The sequence below is a fragment of the Perca fluviatilis genome, chromosome 1 (genome assembly GCF_010015445.1).
Source record: "Perca fluviatilis chromosome 1, GENO_Pfluv_1.0, whole genome shotgun sequence".
Classification (NCBI taxonomy): domain Eukaryota; kingdom Metazoa; phylum Chordata; class Actinopteri; order Perciformes; family Percidae; genus Perca; species Perca fluviatilis.
In genome coordinates this window covers 38,151,338-38,171,354 of record NC_053112.1, presented here as the reverse complement: position 1 = coordinate 38,171,354, position 20,017 = coordinate 38,151,338, and the positions used below count along the sequence as shown (strand labels likewise).

At 40.8% G+C, this 20,017-nt stretch overlaps 1 protein-coding gene across 2 annotated transcripts; it reads left to right on the top strand.

Moving 5' to 3' along the window:
* The first annotated feature begins 34 nt into the window (after positions 1-34).
* On the top strand, positions 35-19,667 carry ccdc40 (coiled-coil domain containing 40). Of its 2 annotated transcripts, XM_039814562.1 has the most exons (19): positions 35-297; positions 790-926; positions 1,261-1,363; positions 2,808-2,950; positions 3,608-3,691; positions 4,114-4,333; positions 5,221-5,378; positions 5,479-5,601; positions 7,481-7,602; positions 9,217-9,460; positions 9,584-9,766; positions 12,052-12,297; positions 12,436-12,649; positions 14,287-14,456; positions 14,546-14,637; positions 15,392-15,512; positions 16,999-17,187; positions 17,272-17,430; positions 19,192-19,446. In XM_039814562.1, the coding sequence occupies exons 2-19, from the start codon at positions 795-797 to the stop codon at positions 19,444-19,446; spliced, it is 2,958 nt and encodes a 985-aa protein (XP_039670496.1). In that variant the 5' UTR covers positions 35-297; positions 790-794. The 2 variants fall into 2 exon arrangements, with proteins under 2 accessions (XP_039670496.1, XP_039670506.1); XM_039814572.1 differs by lacking the exon at positions 35-297 and having other exon boundaries at positions 795-926; positions 19,192-19,667.
* The last annotated feature ends 350 nt before the right edge of the window (positions 19,668-20,017 follow it).

The window sequence follows — 20,017 nt, the reverse complement described above, 5'->3', positions numbered from 1 at the left end:
CTGCAACCTCGGTAGACGCCAGATCGGATCCGCTAGACGTGGCGAAGTCAAAGGACGTGCCTCGTGGCCCGCCTTATTCTGTCTTATTCTGCTTCTGATTGGCTTACCCTAACCCTAACCCAGAGTGATATCTCTATGGCTCTGCCCTAACCTATCCCCACTCCCCATACCTAAACCCAAGCCTTAACCTGACTACGTCGACCTTTCCAGCAGATCCGATACCCTGCACCCCTCCTCCTCCGACGGATGTTTACGGTTGCCTAGCAACGTTAGTGCGCTGGTTTGTCAGCTACGGTGGTGAGTAACTAACGTTATTAATTGTAAGACAAAATTAAGAAATTATTATTAATATTCCATTCAGAGGCTGTATTTCTTTAAATTGTTCAGTAGCTTGTCCATTATTTTAACTGTTAATGTTTTCCTTAACTTCTCTGTCTGAGCCAGTAATGTTAGCTAGCTATAGCCAACTTACGCTAACGTTAACTAACCTAAAATAGCGTAACGTTAGTGGTGGCGTTAATATTAGCTAGCTTTGAGGTGTTTTCTGAAACATATAGCAAGCTACGGAAAGCGAGTTTGCTTGTTCAACTGAAAAATACCATACGCTAATACGTAGCTAACTAGGCTAGCTTACAAGATGTGTAACGTTATGTATTTGGTTAGTTATAAACGTTAATTAGAGAAGAAAAATAGCATAACAGCTAACGTTAACGGTAGCTACGTTTTAAAAAGTATGCTAACGTAGCTAACTATCTTCATACCTCTTGGTCGACTCGTCATCACATAAAGGTCCAATGCAGAGTGCTGAAGGTGAGGAAGGCGGGGAGGAGGTAAGGGAGGAAAGCTCCAGTCCCACTGAGACAGACAGCAAGCTGCAGGATGGAAGGGACACAGCATCACAGGACTGTGAAGCGACTGTTGAACAGGTAGCTATATCTCAGGAATAAAGAAAAGTCGAGCTAATATTTTTTGCTTGAATGTTTCATTTTTCACTTCTTACTCCTTGATCAACTCCTTATGAAGACAAAGGGATATTTATTTCATATTCTGTCAAGTTGCTGTGTGATGTTGCACTTGTAGTCGTTAGTGGGTGCATGTCATATAAGGAGTTCAAGCATATTAAACGTCTGTATACAATGTTAGTCCTATGGGACAGCAAATGTAAAAGTCTAAAATGTGTACATGTAATGTGTGTCTTACGCTACTTGCTGTCTAAATCATGTCAATGGCCTTTATACATGCTTTCTGTTTGTGTCCCAGTGTGGCTCACAGAATCAGTCAGAGCCAGAGCCTGATGACCCCACCCCCCAGCTTCACCTGGACCACAGTGGCGACGACTACTCCCCTTCATCCACTAATTCAGGTCAGTCACACACTAGTCTGGCTCAACAGATAAACATTGCTGGGATAAAGCCTCACATCACAAGCCGGATGTCCCTTCTCTGTCTCTATCTCCACTATCGAGGCTTAGCGCCGCCAAGACGGTTGTGATTGGTTTAAAGAAATACAAACAAGCCAGAGGGTTTTCTCCTTTCCCAGAATAGATAGGCGGTGTACTCAGCACTGTGGAGAAATGTCTGGCAATGCAAGACTAGTCAGTCACACACTAACCCTGTTTGGGATTTACAGTCAAGTTCAAAGCAACAGTTATGACACCATGTCCAAGGGCAAAATGCTGTGATAATCACAATCAGAATACTATATTGATCCCCTCAGGAAAATTATTTAGTTGCAGTTGCTCACAGTCACATTCAAGGTAAAATAAGAGTAAGAAAAGAGCAAGTCAATGTCAAGTCAAGTCTAGTCAACATATCTACAATAAGACATAAATAAAAACGTTAAGTAGAAGTAAGATTAGGTTAAAAAGATTGTTTCAATGGATTGTATAAATTCTATTGTAGTGCAGTGTACAGTATGAATACACGTAGCAGCAGTGAGTAAATAAATAACACCTTTGTTCATTTAGCTGATAACTATTGCAGGAATTATTGTACATAATTGCCCAAGAATATTGAGATGTGATGTGGGGATGCGTGCTGTGAGACCAGTTTTAACTCTAAGCGTGTGACACTCAGAGGGAGGAGTTATTTAGTTTGATGGCCACAGGCAGGAACGACCTCCTGGGGGCACTCTGTGTCTGAGTCTGTCGCTGAAGGAGTGTACTTTGGACAGCATCCTCCTCTCTCTAAGATTATAGTGCCTTCATTAACTTAAAGGAGCAGTGTGTAGGATTCAGGAGGATATATTGCCAGAAATGGAAAATAATATTCATATTGATGTTTTCATTCGTGTATAATTACCTTAAACTAAGAATCGCTGTGTTTTCGTTAGCTCAGAATGAGCCCTTTATATCTACATTGGAAGCGGGTCCTCTTCCACGGAGCTTGCCATGTTGCACCGCCATGTTTCTACAGTAGCCCAGAATGGACAAACCAAACACTTGCTCTAGAAAGGACCTTATGTGTTTTTACGTTACCGTAGGCCACCGTAGGTTCTACTGCACACTTGGAAAAGGAGGGGTGAGCGGAGGGGTATTCAATTGGTTGCAATCTGCAAACTCAACGCTAGATGCCACTAATCCTACACACTGGTCCTTTAAACCTTCTTGATCCTACCAGTATTTGCATTGAACAAAGAGAATGGCAACAAAAGCGTAGATCAGCATATGCAGAAAAAACACAATTATATATCCATTTAGAAGGCATGTCCAAAGGCAGACAAACATTTCAAGTAAATATTTACAAATTCTCCATCACTTAGCCATATTTATACATTTTCACATTTCAAGTTTATTTTCTGTGTTTCAGTGCAAGCAAATGTTGCTCAGGTGCCGTTGACACTTCACCTGCCCAACCTTAACACATCAGAAGACATGGAGGATGAGGAGCCACTGCCGGAGGCCCAGGAGGAGGAAGAGGAGGACGAGTTTGTTGTTCTGGACTCTGAACATGTCTGTAGCTTCTTCAATATTTATGCAATCAGCATTTATTAAATGAACAGATTTTGTCCTACTGCTCTTTAAAGAGAATCATGGTGCCAATGTCTCATCTGAGTCTTGCATATATTATGTGTTAGGTGCATTGGTAATGAATATACAAGCGGAGTTCCAAATCGCATATTTTTGCTTTTTACTTTTAGTACTTACTGCAGCTGCCCCTACAAAGTACGTGCTGCTCCATGCAGTATGCATACAATTGGGACATACTACTTCATAAAATTGCACCTTGAACTTTCACCCTCTTGCTCATATACTGTATGCTGTGCAAATGATTGTGGGTCATGATAGCCAGAAAAGCATTCTGACTTGCATACTGCAAAATGCGACCAGATGCAGTAGGACATCCTGGTATTTTTTGGCATACTGCATTTGACATAGTATCTACTGTATTTGAACATACTAAATCTGCTACTACTAAATAGTATGGCAGAAAGGGCATTGGAACTCAGCCATAGTGTGCTGAAGTATCAGCACAGCACTCCATGTTAATGCTGCACAGAGGGGAATTTGCTTTAAGTCATAGATATCTGTAGTACAGTGAGTTCATAAATACTATACTAGATGTATAATACAGTCATGTCATTAATGCCGTGTTTGATCTGTTGGTAGCCCCTGGTCAGAAGGCAACAAGCTGCTCTAAACAGCCAGCTCAGCAAACAGCTGGAGCGGATCAACCTGGGACTGAAGGAAAAGGTGGGCTACTTTTCTGTCAACATACAACAAAAATCTTTTTTTCCAATGTTGCTCTATTCGTACTCGCGTACACAAATATACACAAGCAGAAGCAAACAACATATGGTTTCACATAAAGCTTACGTTTTTCTGACTTTACAGCTATGGTGTCTCAGTATGTCCAGAAGATGGCAGTGTTGACCTGTATAGAAATAAAATAAAAAAAATATATATTTGATCTTTTTTTCCTTGATACAGCATTACATTTGAAAACCCAGCATAAACATGGTAACAATAAAAAACTCATGAAATCACCAAATGTCTATTATAACACAGACTATCTGTGACAGAGTGTGTGCATGACAAAAGGAAACCATCTGAGTCTAATAGAGTGATAGACGATTAGATGATTTATGTCTGTGCTCTCTCTCCCAATGGCCCAGCTGGCAATGGAGAAGGACGATGCCAACTACATACTGGAGATAGGTGTTGAGATGTACAGGATTCAGGAGCAGCTGGCCAGACTCCAGACCAGACTGGATGACCGTCATCAAGCCAGTGCACAGGCTGAAGGCAAACATCAACAGGCCCAGGATCAGCTGGAGGCAATGAAGAGCCAGTATTCCTGTATTACCAGCCAAAACGTCAAAGCCAAAGCCAATGGTGAGACTGACTGGCAATGTGGTGGGCTAGCTTTGGTGTTGAACCAGGATTATATTTCATTCTAAGTGTTGAGCCATTTACTTCAAACTCTAATTAACAAATATAAGATTATTGATTTAATTATTTGATGATTATCATGTTACAGCCACAACAAAAGAATTTGGCTCCACCTTGTGACCAGCAATATATTAAAAGGACACCGTACCCGAGGATTAGTTATTTTTTTATTTTACAGGTAATACCTCGTATTAATACCCAGAACCCCCCCAAACTATCAAAACATTGCATAAACTGAACTAAGAGACAAAGCCATGAAAACTGAGCTACCAGACCTCCCTCTTAAAACAGTCAGGAGGCTTATCAGGCCACTCAGTTGACCAGGAGCACCTGAGGGAGAAAGAAAGAAGAGCAGAGAGAAGAAAGGAGAGAAGAAAACAAGGGCGGAGCGCGTAACACCATATGAGGAAAAACTCAAGTTAGGCCTGTAATTTCTGAAAATTCAGAAACCACAATCCAAAGCCTCTTACACAGCTGATATAGTCAGCAATATACATCTCTGCAGCCGTGCCCAGACAAAGGAGTATAAATACACACAAGAGCACCCAAGAGTTTGAGTCTATTTTAAGTTGACTTTCTTTGGTTGTGATGGTAACTCAATCTGTGAAAAGTCTTTGTAGAAGACATGTGGATTGAAACACAGTTCAAATTGTAATATAAAGCTTGGTTAAATCCTTTACATTAAATTAGGTTTAGATTTCAGGTTGATATGTTTTTTGTAAAAGATTCAACCATTAAACCTTTATTTTTTTATTTTCTTTCGATTTATTTTTTGAATTGAAAAACAATAAACTTGCGTTATTACTGACTCCTGTGTATTTTCTCCACAGTGTCGCAGTTACAGGCGGAGATGGACAATTTGATGCTGAATCTCGTCTTCACACAAGGAGTCAGTGAAGATCTGCAATCTAATGTCAAAGCCATGAAGAATGCCAGACGCAAAGCGGGAGCTGAGAAGACGCAGGCCGAAGACCAGAAATTGAAGCAGGTGGACAGGCTGAAGTCTGGCACATTAAAAACATCAGATGTTTCAATTTCATCATTGATGAATGTACCGTGATTGATTGAAAATACCCCTGTGTCATCAGGACATGTATGTGGAGCGTCTAACAAAGGAAATGGAGAGGCTGACACAGCAGATAGCCATGTACGAGGCCCAAGCCAAAGCTCAAGCAGGGGAGACACAGGCAGCCAAAGAGGCTCTCTCTGAGGTAATACAGTATATACCTTTGAGTTGAAAGTGGCTTCAATCACAAAGCAAGTACTGTGCATTAGTGCAACTATTACAGTAATACTGAAACAATTTCCAATTAAAGAATAAAGCTGCATTTACAGTATATATTTTTGGCCACTCGGACACATGGTTACTAGCTGTAAACTCAAACATTGACAAATTATCACCTTATGTAGTTGTTATGGCTGTGTTAACGTGTTAGCAAACAGTTGGCTAACTACACATCCATTGGATACAAAGCAACATCAGCCTTCACATAACGAATGTAAGTCCAATATTTAATCTCCTTTTAGCTGTGTTTTGGTCTCCACCAACTCGTAAGAGAAAAATCTGGCTACTTAGCTGCTCCACTTTGTTCACATGCTAATGCTAGTCACTAACTTTGTTTGCTGTTTAATGCTGGGCAGGTAGCGTACAGTCAGTAATGGGCCGGAAAAACCAAAAAAGTGAACTAAAAGATGCTAAAATACTGCAGCGTCAGGTGGTAATTACAGTATCTGTAAATTCATTACTACAAGTGACACCTTTCACATTTAATCCATTGTTAATGTAAAGATATTGATTATCTTTAAAACATTAAAAACACATTATTTCTTATGAATACAACTAATAATTGAACATTTGTCTCAACAGACAACAAAGAGAACATAGTACCTGTGATTATTATGACAGTACAGTATTGACTTGATTTGATGGACTCAAGCCTTCAGTATCTGACAAACTTGAGCTGGTTATGCCGTTGTCCCCATAACCCCATTTTGATTCCCTTTCAGAACAACATATTTTGAATTGGTTGAATGAAGTAATATACTATGCATAGTCTCATTTTCATATTCTATGAGTGTCTATGAAGTGTCTATACATAACATCAGTCACGACCAGAGGTGTCAAAAGTATTCACATTCATTACTCAGGTAGAAGTATAGATACTAGGGTTTAAAAATACTTCTGTAGAAGTTGAAGTATCAACTCAAGCTTTTTACTCAAGTAAAAGTGTAAAAGTACTGGTTTCAAAACTACTTAAAGTATAAAAGTAATTTAAGGGGAAAAAAATGCCATTAAGGACAAAAGCTTAGGCCGCCCCACAGGGGCCTGTAGTGCACTACCCCACCTCCACAAAAAACCATGTTTCTAAATGCCATAATGACTATAACGTTATATTAAAATGTTAATGTTGAAAAATGTGGGATGCACCTGTTTCAGCCGCATTTATGCCCATTGAAAATGAACACATTTTAGTACAATGCAAATACATTAAAGAACCATATGTGTATTACTGAGCATTAACATGTGTTTCATGGAAAGGATGATATGATGACTAGTTGCCTATAAGTATTGTAATGCTTGCCGGTGCTTGGTTGGGACATTTCGCTTTCTCTTTGAGTCTCTGCCACGGATGTCTTCGCACTAGGCTACATACGTCTGCTATTTCCTTGATTTGTGTCATGTGCAGGATGGATCGCGTACAAACCAATAGGGTGTTGGAATGGTATATGTTTATACTTCTCAACCACAATCAAATTCACTCTGTCCGGATGGCGCGATTTATCTGGATAGGTTTTTTGTTTTTTTAGGGGGGGTGGGGGGGGGGGGTTTGAAGGATGACAAGCCGGAATGAAAACAAGCCGAACTGAAATAGGAGTAACGAGGCTATTTTTAAAATGTAAAGAGTAGAAAGTACAGATAATTGCGTGAAAATGTAAGGAGTAGAAGTAAAAAGTCTGCTGTAAAATAATTACTCCAGTAAAGTATAGATACCCAAAATGTCTACTTAAGTAAGGTAACAAAGTATTACTACTTTGTTACTTGACACCTCTGGTCACGACACATGTCCACTCATGTTTTTGTCTGTGCAGGCTGAGATGGAACTGCAGTATCTGGAGATGTCGCGTAAACAGCTGCTGCATCAGTGGAGCGGCAGCCTGGTGGGCATGAGGAAACGGGACGAGGCCTTCAGTGCGATGCAGGAGGCGGTGCGGTGAGAATGGTGGCACGGAAAGGCTGAATGTTAATAATGCTACTGCACTTTAAATGTGCTAATGCATTTCGAACGTACATGTAACTAATAATGTCCCTGCTGGAGACAAGCTTCATGAACAGCATCTTGGGGATGGTGTCGCTCTGCAGTGATAGATTGTTGGTTTGCTTTAGCCTCTCCCTACTTCCTACCCCACTACTTCCAGCACCAACGCTCTGACCACACCCATCTTTCATCTTAGCCTTAATTTTGTTCTCAACAATACACCTGTAAAGTTTCGTGACTGCATCTTACACGGTAATGGGGCCAGGGGCGTAAAGCAGGGGGCCCCTTCCGTAGTTCCTACCCCCTTACTTCCAGCGCCTGTGCTTGGACCACAACTGCACACCTGTAAAGTTTTGTGACTGTTTCTTGCACAGTTGTGACACTATCACGGTGACTAGGGCTGTGCAGTTAATTGAATTTCGATTTCAATTTCGATTTTTGGCTCCCAACGATCACCAAAATAGTATAATTGAGAAAAAAACGATTATTTTGCCATGTTCTGTTTTGCAAGAACACTCTTATTTTGTCTTGTGTTGTGAATGACACGCGCATGCGCACATCCGCACGCAAGCCAGTCAGGGAGGCCAGTCGTGTGCATATCATGCGCTGGAATTTAAAAACTCAGAGCGAGTAAAGATGGCAGCAGCGTTTGGTGAGCAAAAAAAGTCAAAACCAAGTCTGTTGTCTGGGAACAGCTAACGTTAGCTAACCCTGCGGTCCCTCTGCCTTTGCCCCCCCCCGCTGTAGTATACTGTCTATAGACGTTGTATTCCCCCGACACGCTGTATTCACTTACTGTTTAAAACTTTTTCCAGCTTAGTGGGGGTGCATAGGCATACTGCTCACAAACAACATGAAAAAACATAGTAATGTTCCCTCAGCATTTAGTTTTGTTGTTAAACTGTATGTAAATGAGCAGGGACGTTAAATCACCTGTTTCACGTAACGTTACTCTAAGGTACCGTCTATGTGCTGGATTTTTCCTAAGGTTAGCTAGCAAATAAGCCCACTGACAGCGACATTATTGTTGATATTGTGGCACAATGTTTCATAATGACAGTAGTAGTGGTCTTAGTGAGTGAACATGTGATGTGAGATGCACACTGTGGTATGTCTGTGGAACTGTTCATTAGCTGTGTAACGTTATGTGTGATATCTGTAAAGCTGAACTGACTCACAGTAGTAAAACAGATTTTATTCTGATCCAAAGACTTTCTGTGAGATAAAGTACACTACAGATTATACCCCGGACACTATCCATTATATCCAAATGTTAATGAGTAATCGTGTTAAATAATTGTGATTTCAATATTTACCAAAATAATTGTGATTATTATTTTTTTCCATAATCAAGCAGCCCTAACGTTGACTAAATCTTAAGTCAGACATAAACACTTGGCAAAGTACTCAAAATTGCCTCTGCGATAGTACCTGCTGCAGTACTTCCAGTCTCCAGGACCACATTTTGCCATGATGACAGACACACACACAGACAAACGCATCACTGTCGCGGCTGGTAATAAAAGCATGCATCTATTGAATCTTTACTGCTTGCTTTGTTTCCCTCAGTACCATCGAGCATCAGGTGATCTTGCTGGACAGAGAGATCGAAGGTTACAAGAGATTCATTGCTGAAGAGCAAGAGCAAAATGAGACACTAACTATGCAGCTGAACTGGTCCCAGATGGACAGTGCCACCTCCAAAAGGCTGATCAGCCAGAAGCAGGCCCAGCAAGAGGCTCAGCAGGCCCACTACAGCACCTCCCTCCGCACTCTGAGGGAGACGGAGCGCACCCTGGCCAGGCTCTCTAAGGTAGCTAGGGGACAAAAGGCTTCTGATTTGTCCAGAGAGATGTCCAGTCACAATGTCTTCCTACCCTTCTCTTTCCCACTGAAACCATTTCACTCTCCAATTTTATTTCCTGCATTGTCGTAGGAAACCAGCACCCACCAGGTTGAAGTGAACGATCAGAGGAGGCAGCTGGAGAAAGAGAGTGCTGTGCGTCTGGAGTTGGAGGACAAGATCATGACCTACATCCAGCACAAGCTCACTCACAACAAGGCTGCCAAGTACTCCCAACGGCTCACCAGCAGGATAGCCACGCTTAAGAAGGATAAGGTAAAGATGGGAATAAGAAAGATAGAAAAATCATTGTGTTTCAGGCTGTGGGAATGCCTAGTAAGATGGTTGACTATTGTTCAGAAGAAGGTGCAGGTAAATAACACTGTGAAAGCAAATATCTCTTCACCAAGTCCAAAGAGTCATTCTATATACACATATAGTACGTAATCATGCTTTAATTAACGTCATATTATTTTAATAAGTACATTATATTTTTAGGTCTTCAGTTTGGAAGTCAGTTTGGAAGTCTTAGTTAAAGGAGTACTTAGCAATTTATTAATGCACTTCCCTACAGTTGCATAACTAAAGAAAACGGCAAAGAGAACACCAAAAATGCTAAAAGTACTATGGGCCTCATTCACCAACCGTTCTTACGAAGAAATGTGTTCTTAAACCCTTCTTACACACTTTTTTACGAAGATTCTGGCATTCACTAATGTTTTCTTAACTTGGATTTGTTCTTAGCTAAGAACAAAATCTACGAACACTGAAAAGCACTCTTACCCATATTTGAGTGATGACAATTTGCTCCAAATAATTGGTTACTGCATTTTATTTAATTCTACAGTCGTTTACAAAGATAGTATTGTACTGTAATGTATTTCTGATCATTTGTTGAAAAGAAAATCATATTATGCAAAAAACACTAACACTGCAATTTACATCAGAAATTAAACTGATTAAATCCTGCGTTATTTGGTGATTGATTGCTATTTATTTGGCCAAAATGCAGTGGTAGAATGTAAGAAAGTACAAATTCTTCGTTACTGTACTTAAGTATATTTTTCACGTATCTGTACTTTACTTAAGTAGACTCAATAGTGCAAAGCCTACTTTTGACTTTTACTTTGTTACATTTTGCAGCAATTATCTATACTTTCTACTCCACTACATTTCTACAATGTTCCGTTACATTTTCTGATCAGTTTTCCCCCCTTCCAAAACGTCTTCCTGACCGTCACACGTTTGTCTCACCAGTGAAGTTTGGTTGCCGTAGATATATATGGGGCACCGCCGATCCAAGCCGGCTCCGGTGCTCCAGAGCCCGGGCGCAGCCTCCGGTAAAAGTGAAAATGAAAACGTTTGTTTTTTATTATTCCCGTTTTTAAATCATAGTTGCCATCTATTTCTCTCCACAGCGTCGTTTACTCCTCTGCCAGGCTGCGTAAGACGCATTTATATCTTATTTATTTGGCTGGACTTCTTCACATCTCCCCATGTCCGCTGCTTCACACACTTTATTTGCTTACTTGCATAGTTAAAGAACATGAAATACATCCATGAATAAAACCAACCGCATTCCGATTCTAACAACATATTTCCGTTTTATGCTGGTTAGGATAGGAACTTCTTTTAAAAGCCAGGCCTCGTTTGTGGTAGTGGATATCTTCTACTTTTGCTAAAGTAAATATGTCTCTGGTTATTTGTACTTTTATTTAAGTACTGAGATTCAGTACTTCCTCCATCTTATGCGTTATCTTATGCTAATTAGGAACAACTGGCACGTGCTTTCAGTTACGAAGACGTGGGATTCATCAATCCAAAGAACACAGGTGTGAACAATTCTGCTGTTTAAGAACACGTCATGAATCCAACGTAGACTTCTCTTAGAAACTTTCTTAAGAACATATTTAAGAGAAAACTTAGAAAGATATTGGTGAATGAGGCCCAATGTGCTGAAGATCAAGAACATTACAAAGGAGCACAAACAACACATGTAAAATATGTTAAGGATGAAGATTAGGGCTGTCATAATTAACGAAATAATAAAGAGTTAACCCAAATTCCTTTTAACGCCACTAATCTTTTTGACGTGCGACGAACGCATGCGGGTTCTGTGGTTTGGGCCTCAGGCTGCTCCGGAGTTTGGGAAATCAGTAAGTGATTCAGCAGTAACTTTGTGGATGGCTAGCAGAAACCAATCTCCTTGACCAGAAAGAAAAGGGTCTTTTGAATGGCAAATTCAGTTTCACCTTCCACATGGTTATCTTGACAAGAGTTATTTGCATGTACTGTCGATGTGAATTTAGTTACCACCGGAGTACGTTGAGTCTCAAAAACTTGAAAATATCCTTTTTAAAGTACATTTAGAACAGATAAAAACTGTGCGAATAATTTATTGCAAGTTAATTATGGACAATCATGCGATTAATCGTGATTACATTTTTATTCAATTGACAGCCCTAATAAATATATATTATTATAATATAATATATATTTATTAATAATATAATTATGTTATATATTTCTCCTGCTTATCGTCTCTTCCTTTCCTTTATTAGATGTCTCAGTTGTGGCAACTGGAGAATGCTGTAGTGACGGTGGGACTGGAGAGCAGCGAGGTCGGCCAACATCTGGACAGCCTGGCCATCACCCAGGAGGCCCTGGATGAGGAGATCACAAAGTACAACAAGTTATTGGCAACCAACCAGAATAAGATCTCTTCCTTTACTACTCTGATCGGGCAGAAGCAGGCCACCATTGCCAACTATAACAAAAAGCTCTATGAAATTGCAGCCAGCACTGGGGTGAGAGATTTTGTGGATGCAGTAATAATCCCTGGTTGTCTGTTGTTTATGTGAAATATACGTACATTAGAAACTATCTTAACAATCAGACATAAAAATCACATGCTGCCTTTCTGATTTGTGTGCCTCCATTCCCAGTCTGAGGACCTGAGTCCTTTGCAAATCAATGTAGAGGCGTTAAAGGCTCAGATCGAGGAGCTGGCAGCGAATATCAAGAGTGACCAGCAGCTCTGGATGAAACGGCAGGGGACTCTGGTAGGGCTGACCCGGGAGATAGAAGCCAACAGCAAGAACATGCTCAAACTGCAGACAGAGTACACTGGCATGCAGCAGAAGAAAATACGCTTGGAGAGTACGTAATCTGGTTATTAAGAAGCACACATACAAACACAGTCCGAGTCCAAGTCAGTCCAAGTCAGTTGTCAATAAATTATACGTAGTTAGGCGGCTCAGCATGTCTGAGGATGTAACTATTTGTGAAGTTTTAGGTATTTAGCAACATCAGTGACTACATTTACATTCACATAATATTCCACTATTGTTGCGAGTATGACAGTATTCTGAAATTGATACAGATCATGTAAACAGCATATTCAGTTTGAATATCTGCATAAGGCCTTTTTCTGAATATAGTATTTTCAGATTAAAGTGCTCATATTATGCTCATTTTCATGTTCATAATTGTATTTAGAGGTTATATCAGAATAGGTTTACATGGTTTAATTTTCAAAAAACACCATATTTTTGTTGTACTGCACATTGCTGCAGCTCCTCTTTTCACCCTGTGTGTTGAGCTCTCTGTTTTAGCTACAGAGTGAGACATCTCACTTCTGTTCCATCTTTGTTGGGAGTCGCACATGTGCAGAACCTAGGTAAGCACTGCTAGCCAATAAGCAGAGTATGAGGGCATGCCCTGACAGTACCTAGGTAAGCACTGCTAGCCAATAAGCAGAGTATGAGGATGTGCCCTGACAGTACCTAGGTAAGGACTACTAGCCAGTCAGAAGCAGAGTATGAGGGCGTGCCCTGACAGTACCTAGGTAAGGACTACTAGCCAGTCAGAAGCAGAGTATGAGGGCATGCCCTGACAGTACCTAGGTAAGGACTACTAGCCAGTCAGAAGCAGAGTATGAGGGCGTGTCATGCTAGCAGCTAGATGAGCATTATAACGTGTTACAAAGTGACCCACGTGTGTCTCTGAAGTAAAGGCTGGACTACAGTAGAGCTGTTTGGAGCAGTTTGTGAACAGTGTTTTCTGTTGGAGATGGTAAGTCCCTTTGGGGGGGACTTTGGGCTTTTTCACTTTGTAAACTTATAACGTGCACAAAAAAAGATATATAACACAATAAAGGAAAGGGAAAAAGCCAAAAAGCATAATGTGAGCACTTTAAGACGTGGGATATGCCAGTATTATTCGGGTTTTAGAAGCAATTCTTTACAGTACAGCGCATTCACAATTGCGTATTAATCTTTTTTTTTTACTGCAGTTTGTGACAGTTTAGGACCTCTTGCCTGTTAACGACTTACGGCTAGCTCTTACCCTTGCTATGGTTGTTATACACAAACCAACCAGCCAACGGTTTGCAAGGCTGTGGTAGAGATGCATACCTAAAAGAAAAGCCTACATCTCGTCAGAAGGAGAAACACAACTCCTTTTAAACATTGTGAAAGACTTGGATTTTAACAGGTTTTTGGATATGCACAAACATCGCAACTCCGACAATTTCAATAAGGTGGTTGAGGGAATGAAAGGGGGAGGCTGTGTTCGCACGGTCAAACATGTCTGTTACCGGTGTAAAACTTAAAAAAAAAAAATATTTTGCACGGCTGCATGTAAACAGGAATATTAGTTGAATATTCACTTTCATTAGCCATGTAAACAGCTTTCCGATTATTGTCTTTTTCGTAATAAGGGCAAAAACCTGAATATTATGTGCATGTAAACATAGAGTTGTAGAGCTGCTATTAAACCAACTCTAACCCCACCAGGTCAGATTGAGTTAGAGCACCGTGAGGAGGCGGAGCTGGAAAAGAATGCCAAGATGTTGAGCGGAGACCTGCTGAAGCTCAACACCCTGCTGAGCAAGAACGGACAGCTCAGCCAGGCGCTAGAGCAGCAGAACGCACTCATAGAGACAGACTTCCTTCACAAACTCAAGGCACGGCGTGATTATTTAATTCATCTTTTGTTTTGTTCTTCTCTGCAGTTTTAAAATTATTATTAACAAAGGTGATATAATGTGTTTAGGAGGCAGAGCGGGAGACTGTCCACATGCAGATGAAACACGAGAAGACCCAAGAGGAAAAAGAGAGACTCCTCAACAGTCTGGTGGAGGCGGAGTCAGTCAAATATTCATTTTGTGCTTGTTCAATATGGGTTTATATTTCTGTTCAATATTTGTTTATATTTCTATGTCTGTATGCCAATCAACTTGATGAATTTTATTCCCTAACGAGTTATTTAACAAAAATGTATGCGTTAGCCTTATGCAAAAAAAAAAATTATGATAGTATGTATATTGTTATGGTTAGTAGCTAATTTTAGATCCCTGCTTAGTAAACAGTTCCCTATAGGGTATTTGTGTTTTTTAAATATATGTAATGTAAATGGACTGTATTTATATGCTCTTTTTTAGTCTTAACGACTACTCAAAGCGCTTTTACATAGTACAGGAACCATTCACACACTGTGGCCGAGGCTGCCGTAGAAGGTGCCACCTGCTCATCAGATAAACATTCACACACATTTACACTCCGATGGCGCAGCATCGGGGCAATTCGGGGTTCAGTGTCTTGCATAGGTACACTTCGACATAGGACTGAAGGGCCAGGAATTGAACTACCAACCTTCCAATTGGTAGGCGACCGCTCTACCACCTGAGCCACAGCCGCCCCAATGCTGCTTTATAAGTATTAAGACATGTGTTTACCAATATTTAATACCTTAAATCTATTGGAATTAAATTGTTCAGTTGGCATGGGCAGCTCACATCAGTCTGGTTTTGTCATTTTTGTCAAGTACTCATACCACACATATTGGGAACTGGCTTTTACATGCGTCCTTTGTTGTGTGCGTGTGTTTTGTGTGTGGCAGGCGGCAGATTATGCTGTGGGAGAAGAAGACCCAGCTTATAAAAGAGACTCGTTCAGTTGTGGACTCAGAGGTGGGCCAGAGAGACATCCAGATGATGAAGGCTGAGATACACCGAATGGAGGTAAACTCATTGCACACAATGCGGTTATAAGTAAAGACAGTAAACAGTAATAGTGAGTTATCATCCAGCTGTTTTCCTTTGTATGTGCATGCATGTACTGTATGTACATTAAGGCAGTACATTTTTAAGAACACTTTGGCAATACAGAAATGTACCCCTAACCCGTTTCTGAACACTAGTTGAAAAAAAACTGTACTGAAAAGTCAGAAGGATGCTGATCCTGAAATTGCATCTTTGGTACAAATGGCTGGCCCTCACCGTCACCATTATGCATATAAAAGATTCCCAACCTTCTTTGCTCTGTGGAACTTGTTTTAGATGTACAGTGACTCATGGACAGAGGGGAGTATCTTGATATGTCTTGAACCTTGACAAGAAAAAGCCTCCAGGTTTTAGGTCAGATATTTTGATATTATAAAACACACGTTACGCCTTTCATCTCCCCTACCTCCAAAAAAAGTATCTTTGCTAGTTAGTTGCAACAGCAATAGGACCACAGCACACAGAGATCAAGTAGTTAAGTTACAGATTGATTAGCTCCCGTACTAATGACCTACTTGAGATGAAAATACACCTGCTATTGTTATGTTGGAGTTATGACAGGGAATGATGAGGAAAGATGCAGCAGAGAAATGCTATTACTGTTCCTTAATAAATATGTAATGGTAATATGTGTTCACCATGTATTCACCTTTTAGCCAAATCATATGGTTTCTTCGTGGACCTCATAGCAAATGATCAGGGGCTTGGGAACCGTTTGCCTGTATGAATATAATTTATGTAACTGACTTTAGAATCAAATCATACATATCACATACTTAAGTTTATATATTCATCGTTTTCTTTTCATTCATCAACACTGTGTGTTGAAACTTCCTTATCTAAAGTATAAAAATGTCTTTAAGGTAAAACAGCATCCCAAATAATACCATAGTATGTGGTTTGGCTGAAGCAAACATTAGAGTAGGGCTACACTACAAATCTTTTTTTTATCGTCACCGCAATATCAACAAAGCATGATATTCACGAAAAACTTTTCACATTGTGAAAGACACTCAGGGCTAGTTAAACTTTTTAAAACACCTTTAAAAGAGAGTATCGTTAAAAAATGTTTGTGTCTTTGTTGTTCAGTTCAATTTGTTATAAAAGAAAAATGTTGGAAATAAATTCCTTTCGGGTTTTTTTTATTCAACAAGCAGTTTGTTGTATTGTAGCAGAAAGCAGCAGAAAGGCAAAACTGAGTACACTTTAATATTGCCTTATTTATCACAAAAAATATTGTTATCCCATATTTTCTTCAAACTGTGCAGTCCTAATTTAGAGTGAGTAAAAAATGAATGGCTGGGCCTCTCAAGTCATTTTAAAGGTCAAATGAATAAGGCATCATTGCCTGGTAATGATTTGTATGCTTTTACTTAGAGTTTTTGAGCTTGTTTTACACTGTGTGTGTGTGTGTGTCTGTGTGTGTGTCTGTGTGTCGGTGCAGGTGCGACTCACCCAGCTGATGAAGCAGCAGGAGCGACTGCTGAGGGAGAGTGAAGCAACGGTGGTGAGGCGGGAGACCATCGTCCTGCGCAGGGAGGCCATGGCTCACGGCTCCCACAGACAGACTACAAAGGGCGAGCTGAGCCGCGTCACACAGGCCCTGCAGCGCAAGATCCAGGACACACACAAGGTCGGGGACGTGGCGTTTCCATATTTGCTCATATGCCTGAAGTAGGATGCGCAATTATCTCATATGCACAATGTATGTTTTCAGCATGTGGTAGAGTGTGAGCAGGTGATCAGGGAGCTACAGGAGAGCCAGGTGAGTCTGAGCGACAGGCTTGCGCAGCAAAAGCAGCAGCTGATAGAACTCTGCGGCACCAGCTATGTCCTTGACCCTGAGATCGGAAATCTCCAGGACACCAAAGACAGGGTAAGGAGCACATACTGTACAGTGTACCGCATTACAACACATACCAGCAACCTATATGGTACATTGGCTTTAAAATGTTGTATTTGTACTTTACACTGGTTTGTACCTACATCGTGTGTGTGACTGACTCTTCACTGTCTTAACCTAATGCTGCGTTCCATAAACCTCAAAAGTCGGAGCTCGGAACTGGGAATGATTTTCCACCCGAGTTGACCACGTTCCAGTTAAAAATTGTGTGGGACTCAAGCCAGGTTAACCATAGTAATACCAGTTAATAAAATCACATTATGCTGTATTTTGTGCATACGAACACTGTAGCAACATGTCCACAGATAGAAGATGGACAGTACTGTGTGTATGACTGATTTATTGAGACACAAATAAGATAGAAGTGCTAATAGAACAAGTAGCAGGCGTTGTGTTGTCCGCAAGAAGCTCTCCTTGAAACAGACTTTTCCTAGTTTTATGCCACTTTTTTTACAATACACTTTTTAGATTGTGTTTGTTTTTTACCCAATATTTTAACTGGATAAAGGATTTTAGCAATCATGCATGTGGATTTTAAGGTATCAGTGAAACATGCTGAGCACACGCTCAAGCAGCCATGACTGCACTTACCTCAGCGTCTGGCTGCAAGAGCTGCGACTGTCTTAGAAAGAAGGTCGCTGACATGAAGCAAAGAATTTCCACACTCTACTTGTACACTATCATCTTTGGCCCTGCACAAGCCACAAGAAGCTGTCTGCCACTGTTTCTTATGCCACAATTTCTTCGGCCCAGCTTCCTCCTTTCCGGCTGTTTAGTGTTCCGGCCACAGTCAACGTCCCTGAGGACTCCTGGCTCCGGCTCGGGGCTAAACCCAAAACCCTGTTCAGCTCCACTCCATCACATCCAGAGCTTTTTCATCAACTCTGGGCTGTGGTCAGCGATCACAAAAAAAGGGGGAGACTCATTCCCGTCCTCCATACTCCCGCAACCCATGACATACAGCTAGTGAATCAATTTGACATCCTCAATTTACACCAATTCCCTTCCTATGAAACCCCGGCTTTGGTCTCCAGCGAAATTCATCGCACGTCCGCAGAGCAATGTGAATAAAGTTGAAAGAGTCCCTCATTATAAATACAAAAATTAAGAATGAAGCAGTTTTTTTACACAGAAACAAGTCTTGTTTCCCTATGTCTAATAGACATGTGGTTGTGGAGGCAGTCTTTCTCTCTGTGCTAGATTACGGTGATGTGATTTACTGACATGTTGCAACAACCACTCTTACGTTTTTATCAGTATACCCAACGACATTGGGGGCTTAAAACACTAGGATTAGGCAATGGTTAGGGTTAGGGTCAGGTACCTTGAAGTCAACGGTTGCAGCGCTGCCCTGAAGTCGATTAGGCAATGGTTATGGTTAGGGTTAAGGTTAAGTTTAGGGTTAGGTGCCTTGAGGTCAACGTTCGCAGCGCTGCCTGGAAGGAGACGTTGGGGGTTTAAAACACCATTGAGCCACTCTTACGTCCCTAAATGCTATCTGCCACTCAGCCCTTAGATTTATGACTGGAGACATTTATGGCACTTAACACTGTATTATATATCAAAAAGTGGGTTGGCTTTCTTGAACTATTAGAAACGTACGTATACGTATATATAATATATATATATATATATAATAGTTGTTCCACCTTCTGTGATCAGTGTTGTAAATGTTCTAACAAGTTAATGCACAGAACATATCCACCCTCATTCTTCAACCTTCTCTTTCTCTAGAACCTCGCCCACCTAGTGGTTCTACAGAGCCGCACCAAGAAGCTGCAGGGGGTATGTGAGGGCAGCTACCAAGCCTTGTCCACCGGCGAATCCGTTGAAGCCACTCTGCAGAGTCATACGGAGCGCGTGCACACTACCAGCACCATCCTGCACCGCGTGTGTGAAGAGTTCCCTGAGCACCAGGGGGCACTCCGCAGGCTGTCGCTAGCACTGGCAACACGCACACAGGCCCAGGAGCAGATGTCCCGAGAGTGAGGGGAGGATATAGACGTGACAGTGAGTACAGGAGAAGAAGTGCAGAGGGTGGAAAGGGAGTAAAACATGAGATGAAGATAATAGGGAAAGATTAGATCAGTGATGACCGGAGAAGAATGAGAGCTCATTTATTTTACTGTTTTTATTCTTTTATGCTTTGAGTGAAACACAGATTGTGAAACAATGCAATAAAATAAAGACATATGAAACAGTAATACAAATAACTGAATTCTTCCTTTTTCAATCCAGTTGCTAGTATGGAAACTAATTGATTTGTGGTACTAAATCACTTAAAACAGTGATAAAAGTAGTAGTAACATACATAAAGCAATGTCAGTGACATTGTCCCAACCATTAATGCAGCAATGATCAAAAAAAAAAATCAGATTTCTTATTCATTCAGTATAATCATGTATTGAGCTCATTTACCTTTTATTTGTTCGATTACTAAAAAAAGGCAGACAGCAGCACATTTGAGCTCTTAAATGTATTTCAGATGCCTCATTCCCTTTTTCCCCTTTTTTTACTTTTATGGGGTCTTGAGGTCTCTGAGGTTTCAACCCCATTCAAA